Genomic DNA, 12,436 nt, shown 5'->3' on the forward strand with positions numbered 1-12,436 from the left:
CAGACTTGAAGGGCCTGGTAATTTAATTTGGGGGACCCCCCATACATTTTTTTTCCTTTATGAATGAATCCCTTTAGAATTGCCGGGAGCCGACAATTCATTATTGCCGCGTGTGAATTTTAAATGACTTTTTTCCTTCAGAATGTCATTTTGTGCAGGGACAGTTCTAAGTGCGGGGAAAATGCGCTATTTCACATGCTGACTTTACACCCCCCCTAGGTACGAAATTTAAAGGAATATTTCACTTCTATTGTTTCACTTTAAGCATTAATAAATTCACTGCTCCCGAAAAAACGGCCGTTTTAAAAAATAAAAAAAGTGTTGATACATGTCTCCTGGGGCAGGACTCAGGTCCCCAAACACTTTTTAGGACAAAACTTGCATATTATCCTTTAAAATTAACACTTTTGATTTCTCCCATAGACTTCTATAGGGAGTTCGGCGCGACTTTACATATCACTTGCAATGCGCCGGCTGCTACGCTGGTTCATGCGCCTAATTAAGGCTTCACCCGGAGTACTAATTAAGGCATGAACCAGCGCAGCGCACAGAGAATAGTAAATCAGCCCCAGTATTTATTAGCATCAAGAGTACAACCACATAAATATAATCAGCCGTATGATCAGCAGCCATGTGGGCTCTATGCCTGTAAAGTGTGGGCTTTGATCAATAAAATCTCTGATATTTTTGACTAGGATTTGACTAAGAGCATCACCTGGATTGCATCCCGATCAGCATGTCAGAGAAGGGTCCACTGCTGCTAAGCAACCTGCAGGGAGCTCAACTGTCTACAACCAATAGAGATGGGCTCGGGTGTGTTTGAAATACCACATGCCCGATCACGCCAGGAAGCCGACACTCCACAGTGCTAATCAATGTATGGGCTGCCTAAGAGATTTGAACCATTAATGAGCAGATTCTCTTATAATTATCACTAGTGGTTGCTGTATAGTCACTAGTGATAATCACTGTTTGTCGGGAGAATATAATTGCTGGGCAGGAGGGAGATTCTGTCACCACTGTTGATGGGGGAATCATGCAAGTTTCTTTCCTGCAATCTGTGGATGCAGGAAAGAAATTTGCACCGTATATTATCTGCCTAAATGAAAGTGAAAGTAAATTGTGAATGTTTTGAAAGAACAGAAGAGGGGGAGGGAGACAGATGGGGGGGAGAGAAGGGATGGAGATAATGTAGTTCAGTGATTACAGTGTACTGCAGTCTGCAGTGCACACACTTAAACACGGCCCAGGCTAGAATATCTGGTTGTGTGAGCACTCGCATTATGCAGTGTCGGCGAGCACAGGGAGGGGGAGGAATCCCCCGCAGAGCTGACTGGGGACGCTCTCACTCTCGGGGAGCAAAATACAAAAATTGCAAAAAATTTTTTTTTTGGGGGGGGCCCCCCCTAGGGACGCCTCTGAATACACACCCCACTAATATATCACCCCCATAAACGCCTCCATGGACTGACACGTCTGTGTAAGGCCCCTTTCACACCTGCGGACCGTATGTCCGCTTTATCATCCATCCGTTTGCGGATGAAAAAGGGACATACATTGGTCCCTATGATAAGGTGACCAGATTTTTAAAATGAAATCTGGGGACATATTTTTTCTTTACTAGTAATGGCGGCAAACAGCGACTCTCTGCCCGTCACCGCCCGCCTCACAGCCTCTCAAGTCTTACTACAGGATGGGGAGCGGAGGAAGATCACTCTGCCGGGGAAGGCAAGGAGATAGGCAGGTGGGTGGCCAGGATTTGAGCCAAGGCAGAAGAACATGCAAACGGAGCTGAATGGACATGCGCCCGAAACTGAAGAAATATTCCCTCCGCTCCGACCAGCACATGATCATCAGAAAGGGGCACAGATAATGGGAAAAATACAACCCCCCTATGCTAGTAGGCACGGCGGAGCGGGGGTGTGTAATTATATATTTTTTATTTTAATTCTGCACTGACTGTCTTTGAAATTGCCCCTGCCCCCTATTAAATCAAATCTGGGGACAAAACCAGGGACAGTGTCCTCAATCAGGGGACTGTCCCCTGAAACTGGGGATGTCTGGTCACCCTACCCTATGAGATTGCTGGTGTCAGTGGGTGAATATTCGCTGACACCCGATCTCGTCCGCCTCCGCAATGATCCGATTCTGCAGACAGGAGAAAACCCTATTTTTCCTTCTGTCTGCAGATCAGATCGGATGAACACGGACATACGGTCCGTGTTCATCCCATCCCCATATAGGGGAGAGCGGAGAAAAGACAGGGCGGTCCCTGCACAGTGTGCGGGGACCACCCTGTCATCCGCCGGCCTGTGTCGGCGGAGCGATCCCCGCTGAGCATACGGAGGTGAATCATTACTGATCCGCCCTGTGTGAAAGGGACCTAATACCCATAAACAGGAGATTATATTAGTACAAGTTGGTTCATTACATTTTTTAGGGGCAAAAATGTGTAACATTTTGCTTTAAAAAGGCGAAGGTATACCACATATCCAGATTGACATATTTACTATACTCCCAGCTTAGCCTTTTATTTGCATTGTTATGACACGCTTAAATTGCTCGTTCATCTCAGCACAGTGCGATAGAATATTACTTCATAAACTCAGATTTTTGGCCCAGCACAAACTGAATCCGTAAACTACCGCTTTTTCTCAACCTGACAGTGACACACTACACAGCGACTCCGGGCTTTCCTTTCGCGCGTGCGCCCCAATACAAAAGCGCCGTCCCTATTGGCGTAGCTGCCGCTGAGGGGCGTGGTAGTCACTGTTAAGCAGTTTGGCAACGACCCGGACACATTACGGCAAGCACGTGACCAGGCTACGAGATTCGAGTTGGTATGGAAGCAGCAAGGGATGAAAAGGTGGGTCGTGATTGTGCGGCGCGAAACATTATACCTACGATTACAGAGGAGCTGTGTGGCGTGGATTACCGCACACCGGATGTGGGTCATGTAGAGCGTTGAGTGTTAAACTTCCTGCGTTTCATGTGGGGTTTGTAAACACAGGCTGCCCGCGATGGATGTACCTTCTTTGTAGGCCGGCGATGTGGAATCCGCTATTTTTTGTATGCCTGTTAAAAAAACAACTCCTAACATCTAGTATTCCAAAAGCATTGTAGGCATGTGAGCGTTAACTATGTGAGCAATGTGAGACATCAGATGGAAGATAAGCTGGCCATTTTGTTCCAGGTTGGATCTACATAGTTGTATATAAAATGCAATTTTTTTTTTAAAGATATATATATATATATATATATATATATATATATATATATATATATATATATATATATATATATATATATATATATATATATATATATATATATATATTAAAAAAAAAAACGTTTTCCAGTGCTAAACCTTTATTATCCAAATTGCTGCATTTGTACATTTTAAAAGGCAATATAAAGGAAGTCATAGTATTGGTTGGGGAAAAAAGGCCCTTGTGAATTTAATTAAAATCATGTATGACCTGCCTTAGGCTGCTTTCAAACTGTTGCGAATTGGATGCAGATTTCGCTGCATCCAAATTGAATAGCAGGAAATTGTGACTGGTACTATAGAGCCGCTCTCCACAAGAAAAATACTTCCCTTTAAATTCTTTGTGTTCACACTGGGGCATTGTGCTTCGTTGCAGGATAAGAAATGGCGCCTGCTGCATTTTGGTGTGTGTGTGTGTTATTTTTTTTTTTTTTTTTTCTTTTTCAGTCACATTTCATGTGAAAAACCTCAGACCTGGTAGAATTGCACCAAAAGAACTTATGCGTTTATGCTGTGGACCGGTGTGGAAGTAACCTTGGTGTAGCACGGATGCATAAGGCCTCATTTACAAGGACATGCTTCTATATAAGTAATAGTGCCATGCAATGCCAATAGTGATCTAAAAAAGGAAGGAGCTGCTGGTTTGTTTTGGGAGGCATGTTATCTCTATTTCCTCGCCGTCTAGGGTACCAGATTAGAGTTGAGAACAAGTTCAATGTCCACACTTTAGACTTCCTTTTCTTTGCTTTATTTGTCGAACTTGGTAAAAGAATAAAAGTAGTTGAAGAGGTGGCATGGTGATCGGCTCAGGTGTAGAACTTCTATTCGGAAACACTCCTGCTTCCAGCAACGCAGCTTTCATCGCCACTCTAGACAGAGTGGGTATTGTGCAGCTGGATGGGCCTCTCACTAGCCTAGCAGCCAGGATGTCACGGAAACTTGGTAAAGTCTTCCCAAAGATGGAGGTATATTTGGTCCAAAATCCACTCAACACAGGACCGCTCTACAAGCGTTGACCCAGTCTGACTACTGGGCCTACTTGGTGGATCATAACCCCCGACCAACGTGGTCCTGGAGCCAGGAACACTTGAACATGTACCCCCGGCCATTAGGGCCACATACGGGGGGGTGGTGGGGAGACAGACCCAGGATCGGCGACGACCCTGGACTAGTGACGTCTGTCCCTTAAGTACTCCTCCCCAGCATGCACAGTGGGACGATCCACTCCCTCTGGCTGCTGAAGGAAAACGCCCAAAACACCTCGACCTGACTGCTGCCACCCTTGGCCTGGGATGGTAACGACACCCCAGACAACAATAGTGGTCACTCACAGTACAGCCATGGCTGGAACAGAGGCCCAAATTTTGTTGCGCAGCGGTCTTTCAAGCACACGTTTTTATATTTTAATTAAAAAAAAAAACAGTAAAAATCTCCATAGGCAACGTTTAAAAAAAAAAAAAAAAAAAAAATCTACAGGTTGTATCTTTTGAGTTAGAGGAGGTCTAGGGCTAGAATTGGTGCTCTCGCTCTAACGATCGTGGCGATACCACACATGGTTGAACACTGTTTTCATAAATGGGAGCTGCTCGCATATGGCCGACAGCCACGACGTACCACTCAGGGGATGGTCTGTCAGGAATGCGTCCAACAGTCTGCAGGACGGTTAAAGGAGTTCTCTGACCTAAAAGTTTTAACCCCCGCTGTGCCCGGGCTGTAAAAAAATAGAAAATAAACTGTCACTTACCTGCCTACGATCCCCCGTTGTTCCGATATCGCCGTCCCGGTCTCTTCCGCTTCCTGTGTGTCGGTGACTCATAGTGCGCTCAGCCTATCAGTGGCCGCGACGGGACATTGCTGCGGCCGCTGATAGGCTGAGCGCACTATGAGTCACCGACACACAGGAAGCGGAAGGGGCCCGGGACCGGAGAACGGGACGGCGATATCGGAACAACGGGGGATCGTAGGCAGGTAAGCGACAGTTTATTTTCTATTTTTTTACAGCCCGGGCACAGCGGGGGTTAAAACTTTTAGGTCAGAGAACTCCTTTAAGTAGCAGTTCCCCCCCCCCCCCCCCTGCTTCGGCAGGATGGAACGGCTTGGCATTCCCGGGGAGGTCGACTAGGGATTTACACCCTTCCTTCTCTCCCTTCCATCCCTTCCTATGCTCTGTGATTTGGGCTGGCTGTGTATTACCGGGTGTGCTGCCGGGGGGGGGGGGGGGGGTTTTTTCCCTGGCTAGGGGCACTCCTTGGGGTGCTATCCAGCTGCAATGTGTGGGGGGCCTCCGTTCGGGGACCCCAGGTGATCGCTGCCTGTTTTTTGTGTGCCTTATGTGTCCCGCCTCCCCCCCCCTTCTCATGTGTCGGCCGCCATTTTGGCGGTGTCCACTGCTATATTGCTGGTTCACTCGGTGGCCATTTTCTTGTAGCACGCATGCTCTTTTTACAGGGTGGCCGATCAGCGGCTATTCTCTTGTGGGTTTTTGGCCTCTAGTGGTGGTATCGGCCTCTGTATGGTGCAAACAGCCTTGGACACACTGCAGGAAGAGTGACACATGCGGCTGTGCAGGGAGAGCACCTCCAGGCGGGATAGTGCGGACGGCAGCTGTGCAGTGCCTGGCTCGGGTGGCGAGTCCTCTGGATCTATAGCAGCTGTGTTATGAACCGATCCAAGTGGGGGAATATGTTATATTAATATAGATATGTAGGTATTTTAAAATATTGTGGTATTTGTAAGGCACAGTATATATGTGTGACATGCAGGAATTCAAGGTTACACATCAGAAGGTGTTTGCTGACCAAAAGGGGTTAGTGGTCAAACACAGATCAAAAAGACAGCTGAAGACCCTTTTGATGTTAATCTTATCTAAGACTAGTTTTGTGAGATGGCCTGATACTTCCTTACATACAAGTATTTATTGATAGTAATTAGACTTGTAAGTTTCCATTCAGAGAACCACCCCCTCCGGTGTGAGACCAATTTTTGAGGCAGTCAAGCTGGCATTCATCTAGTCTTGTCACTCTATGATGAATATAGCACAGGTCTAGGAAAAGATGGGATTCTGAAATACTCTGCTGGATTTGTATCGTCTGTGGACTTTGGACTTTGTATGTTATTGGAAGTTAATTAAATTTGCGTTCTCTGGAGAGCCTGTGTGGTGCTGCGAAACAACTTAACTTATAGTCATCATACGAACATCTAAGATATCAATTATCTAACCAGAGTACTGGAGGAACACTATACATCTAGATCACTACATATACTACCAATGTAGTTTAGAGGTCGACCGATATATCGGTTGGCCGATATTTGGCATTTTTAAATTAATCGGCATCGGCCGATTTGTGCTTTAAAAATGCCGATTTAAACTTCAGCACCGCTTCTGTAATAGAAGTCAATGCAAGTTGCCTGAAGCTTCCCGTAGAAGACCTTCTCTCTCTCTCCTGGGCAGCCTGCCAAGTTTTAGAAAAGATATACAATGTTGCTACTTATCAATTAATTGAACTCCGTGTAGGAGAATTCTCAGTTTAACCATTTAAAGGCTAAATCTTTTTTGACACTTGATGCTTACAAGTAAAAATCCTGTATTTTCTGCTAGAAAATTACTTGGAACCCCCAAACATTATATAACTTTTTTTTTTAGCAGAGACCCTAGGAAATAAAATAGCGATTGCTGCAATATTTAGTATTTGCGCAGCGGTCTTTCAAACACATTTTTTTGGGGAAAAAATATACTTTAACAAAAAAATAAATAAACAGTAAAGTTAGCCCATATTTTTTTTTTTTTCGTCCAAAAGTTATCATTACCTGTTTTTGTGTATTACATATATAGATAGATATATAGATATATAGATATATAGATATATAGATATATAGATATATAGATATATAGATATATAGATATGTGTGTGTAATACACAAAAACAGGTAATAACTTTTGGACGAAAAAATAAAAATATGGGCTAACTTTACTGTTTAGCCCAAAAGCGCCTGAAAAATCGACTTAACCTATCGGCCCAAAAAAATCGGCATTATAAATCAGCTATCGGCCGCCGCGATTTCTAAATATCGGCATCGGCCAGAGAAAAACCCATATCGGTCGACCTCTAGTTTAATGTATAGTGTCCAGTTAGATAATTAATATCTTAGATGTTAGTACGATGACTATAAATTACTTTTTTTCGCAGCAACACACCAGGTTCTCCAGAGAACGCAAAATTTACTTAACTTCCAATAACATACAAAGTCCAAATTCCTCAGATGATACAAAAGCCCAACAGAGTATTTCAGAATCCCATCTTTTCCTAGACCTGTGCAATATTCATCAGAGTGAAGACTAGCTGAATGCCAGCTTGACTGCCTCAAATATTGGTCTCACACTGGGGGGAGTGGTTCTCTGAATGAATGGAAACTTCCCCAAGTCTAATTACCATCAATAAATACTTGCATGTAAGGAAGTATCAGGCCAGCTGTGTTCCTTGCCTTAGGTCCCTAGGGGTGTCAGACGCGTGGGTCAGCATGGTGTCGGAAGCTGATGCTTCTTCCCCCAGACATACCTGTGTTACAGCAGGTACATGGGCACCAGTTGCTATCGGGGGATGCTATGTCGGCAGTCCTGGAGGCTTTTGTTGCCAGGGTGGAGGCGGTGTGCGGTTGAAAGGGGGGGTAAAAAACGATAAGGCAGACACATCTACAGAGATGTCGGTCCCCTTCGGGTTCCGTAAGCTGACCTGCACTGAAAAGGTGTTTCCTTGTGTACCTTATCTTGATAAACTTTTATACAAGGAATGGGAGCGACCGCAGAGGGTCTTTTCGGTCCCCAAATATATAGTGGTCTGTTGCTCTTTTTTGAGGAGGATTTCCTGAAAAAATGTACTTCTCCAGACAGTAGGGCCCCCCTCCCCTGTGTCCAGGTTAAACAAGGTGACCACGCCTCCTGCTTTCAAGGACCCTGCGAACAAGAGGGCTGAGGCAGTGGCCCGCACCCTGTTCACGGTGGTGGGGTCAGCAGTCAGTCCTACTGTGGCCGGGGCTTTGGTGTCGGACACTTACTGAATGTACAAAAATGTTGCGCCACAAGCTGAAAGAGCACCGGGCTACCCCAGCATGTGTAACTGGCCAACCACTTGGTGCTGGGCCTTAAGTTTGCAAAACGGACTTGCACACGTTTCCCTTGCTGTCCAGGGCCTCGTTCTCTGCGGTGGTGCTACGCCGCCTGATCTGGCTAAAATGTTGGTCCGCGGATCAAACTTCTAAGAAGGCCTTGCTGGATTTACCTTTTAAGGGTGAGAGGCTTTTTGGAGCCTCGCTAGATGACATTATCAAGGACGCCACAGGAGGTAAGCATACTCTGCTCCCTCAATCCAAAAAGGGTAAGGAGCCACGTCGTGCAACTAACGATTATTTTAATAATCGATTAGTTGGCCGATCATTGTTTCGATTAATGGGATAATAGACAAAAAAAAAAAAAAAATTAGCAATTTTTTTTTTTTTTGGGGCAATTTGTTGTTGGGCAGATTACAAAACACAAATTGCCGCAAAAAACGCATTGCATGCTTTTTGCAGCTTCTCCATTGAAGTCTATTGAACCAAAAAAACCAGAATACCACCGTTTTGCGTTAAAGTCCTTGCCCTTTGCAAATACGCAGCAGCTGAAAAAAAAATCATGGATGTGAACGTGTCCCATAGGAAAAAATGTAAATGAACTGTAGTGTGTTTCTGCAAAAAGCACCAAAAAACAGAGGTGTGACCCAGACCTGAGATGCTTAGTAACATAATGGGGTTAAAAAAATAAAGTACAAAAAGAGCAAATAAACGCTACTGTAAGGGGTTCATTTTTTTCTGTGGGACAGTGAAAGTAATATTTACAGTAGTGACTAGCTTTTTTTTGTACTATAAAAGGCTAATTTTTTTTTTTTTTTTAACCCCATTATGTTACTGGCCGATTAATCGATTATGAAATTAATCGATTACAATTTTCATAAATCGATTAGGTTCGGCTCTAGCTGCAGGTAAGCGCTCCCAGGCCGACGCGCCTGCTGAGGGACAAAATCGTCCCTGGTTTCGCAAGCCTGCAAACAAATCTGCAACTGCATGAAGGTCTTCCCCCGCCCGAGACTTGGAAGGGGGGTCATCTTCGCAAATTTGCGGCACGGTGGACTTCACTGCTCTCCGACCGGTGGATTTGCAAAGTTTCCTCAGGGTACAAGAGTTTCTCTTGCCCTCGGATCAGATTTTTTTTTTTTTCCCCCTCACTTGTCGGGATGTCCTGTTTGGGGCTGTGCAGGATCTGCTGGGGCACGGGGTGATCGTACCCGTGCCATTGCGGGAAAGGTTCCAGGGTTTTTATTCAAATCTGCAGTCCCAAAGAAGGAGGGGGTCCGACCAATCCTGGATCTCAAGGCCCTCAACTGTTAAAGGTTCAGGATGGAATTAGTGCGCTCTGTAGTTGCGGCACTCCGTCTGGGGGATTTTCTGGCTTCCTTGGACATCAAGGACGCTTACTTGCATGCCCCCATGTTTGTCAGGCATCACGTTTCTGCGCTTTGCGGTCGGACGACCACTATCAATTTGTGGCTCTCCCTTTTGGCCTGGCATCGGCACCAAGGTGCTTGCCCCGATTTTGGCCTTGCTGAGACAGTGAGGAATCGCCATTGTGGCGATTGCCAGTCCAGGCCCTTCAAGAATTTGGGTGCTGAACTTCCAGAAGTCTGTGTTGGTGCCGACCCGGCGCCTGGAATACCTAGGCTTGGTTCTAGACTCCTTGGAAGCAAGATTTTTTTTTTTTTTTCCCGTGGACAAATTGCAAACTCCTCAGGCAGCGCTGAAGCTGCTGGCTTCCCGCAGATGGTCGTCCCTGCGCTTTTGCATGAGAGTCCTGGGTCTCATGGTAGCCTCCTTCGAGGCAGTATCCTATGCTCCATTCAACGCATGAGTCTTGCAGAGGGAGATCCTGTCTGGTAATTCGTTCCTTCCCTTTCACTGGACGTGATCACGACGGACGCCAGCCTGACCGGTTGGGGGGGGGGGGAGTTTGGGGTGTTTGTCACAAGGTCGCTGGAAGAATCCCGCCTGCCGATCTATGAGCTTGGAGCTTCAGGCGATCAGGCATTGCCTCTCCACATGCTCTGAGGCTACATGGGCGGTCAGTCGGGATCCAGTCGGACAATGGCACGGCAGTGGCGTATATCAACCATCAAGGGGGAACAAGAAGCTTGGCTGCAGCCTCGGAGGTCGCTCGTATCCTGTGGTGGGCAGAACGGAGTGTGCCGGCTCTATCGGCCGTGTACATTCCAGGCGTAGAAAACTGGCAAGCGAACGACCCAAGTCGTTGGATGCTGGACCAGGGAGAGTGGTCGCTGCACCCAGACGTGTTTCAACTCATTTGCCAAAGATGGGGCACGCCAGACGTGGATCTCCTGGCTTTTCGACTCTGAAGGTGCTCAGGTTTGTGGCCAGGTCAAAAGACCCATGGGCAGACGTAACATGCGCATTGGTGGCTCCGTGTGGGCAGTATCTGCTACGTTTTGCCCCCCCAAAAGCTTCTCCCTCGTATACTTTGCAGGGTGCAGACCGAGGGGATTCCGATGATCCTAATTGCTCCAGATTGGCTGCGGCGTCCCTGGTACTCCGACCTGGTGTCTGTTGGCGGATGTTCCTTGGCGACTACCGATGCAAGATCTTCTGTCGCAAGGTTCCATACTTCATCCTGCTTTACAGTCGCTTTATAGAATGTTTTCCCTCAAGGGCTGGACACGAAAACAAAGAAGCAGCGCACAATGCTTAAAATTATTATTACACTTTGTTATTTATTTTCCATTTTAGACTATAGAGGTATTGGCACATACAAATATAAAAATTGATAAAAATGGAATGTCATATATAAAAAAAATTATAAGGCAACAAGTCCACAATGAGTCCTGTGATGGAATGATTAACATCAATATACTAGTCCCACTGTGAATGAATTGCATGGCTACACACTAGGACAGATGGCAAATCACTGATGGAAAGGTTTGCATACAGTACCTTAAATGGATGGGGATCTTGCAGTGACAGATGGCTTCAAGGGGACTCAGATGCTGAGAGCCAGTGGAAACGCACCAGGGCGTCACTGTGTAAGGTGACAGTATGCCGGTATTCAAACAGGACTGCAGATAGATATTGAAGTGGACATCAATTGGTGTTGAAAGAGGCCGTGACTGACATGTTTTGCGTCACTGACGCTTTGTCAAAGTCACGTGAGGGCTGGCCACAGTAGTAATAAAGGCCCAATGGCACTGTGATTGGACAATGAGGGGGAGGACCAAGGGTGGGTGGGATCTTAACCCTTCCATCACTTGACCTCAAGCAATAATCTGCATATGTTAACATCTGATATAACCGACAAAAAACGAACTAGAAAAACACATGGCACAAACTTGCATACATGAGAATTATCTATATAATAAAATGATATAATAATGAAATAAAAGAAAAAATAAGATGGGAATAAACAATATATTTAATTGTATAAAGTGTGTGTGTGTGTGTGTGTGTGTGTGTGCATAAAAATGTATACATAAAACACAATATGTACAGGTGTATGCATATGTGCACACACGCAAACATATATGCGTGTGCACACACAAACACTCTCTGGGCACACGTGCACATGGATGCATAAAGGAACCTTGATTATGTACATATAATTAACTGGTGATACTTAAAACATCAAGTTCCTCATTCAACCCACCCGGCGTCAAAGAACCAAACTGATATATCCAGAAGGTTTCCCTCTTGCAAAGGAGAGAGAACCTCTCGTCAGTTAAGGTACCCGTTGGAATGGACTCTATGGTTAACACTTCTAGGACCCTAAAATCTTTCTTGTGTGCCTGAAGAAAGTGTCGTGGGACGCTGTGCTCGTCACAACCTTTTTTTAATAAGGCGTCGTGTTCACCTACCCTTTTACGAAGGGTGCGTATCGTCCAGTTTATACAGACATCGTAGAACATACACGATGTATTCAGTTGAACAGGACTCTCCTTGTGGACTTGTTGCCTTATAATTTTATATATATATATATATATATATATATATATATATATATATATATATATATATATATATATATATATATAATTGGTCGATTAATCGTTGATTTCTTTGATTAAAAAAAAATTTGCTTGA

The 12,436-nt window shown here is 45.2% G+C and overlaps 1 protein-coding gene across 4 annotated transcripts in view; it reads left to right on the forward strand.

Moving 5' to 3' along the window:
* Positions 1-2,752: 2,752 nt before the first annotated feature.
* Positions 2,753-12,436, forward strand: part of LOC120943578 — a 276,900-nt gene continuing 267,216 nt past the window's right edge. For all 4 annotated transcript variants that reach the window (XM_040356956.1, XM_040356958.1, XM_040356959.1 and 1 more), the window contains exon 1: positions 2,753-2,866. In XM_040356956.1, coding sequence (XP_040212890.1) covers positions 2,843-2,866 — 24 coding nt within the window. In that variant the 5' untranslated portion in view covers positions 2,753-2,842. The remainder of the gene's footprint in view (positions 2,867-12,436) is intronic.

The sequence above is a fragment of the Rana temporaria genome, chromosome 6, assembly GCF_905171775.1.
Source record: "Rana temporaria chromosome 6, aRanTem1.1, whole genome shotgun sequence".
Lineage (NCBI taxonomy): Eukaryota > Metazoa > Chordata > Amphibia > Anura > Ranidae > Rana > Rana temporaria.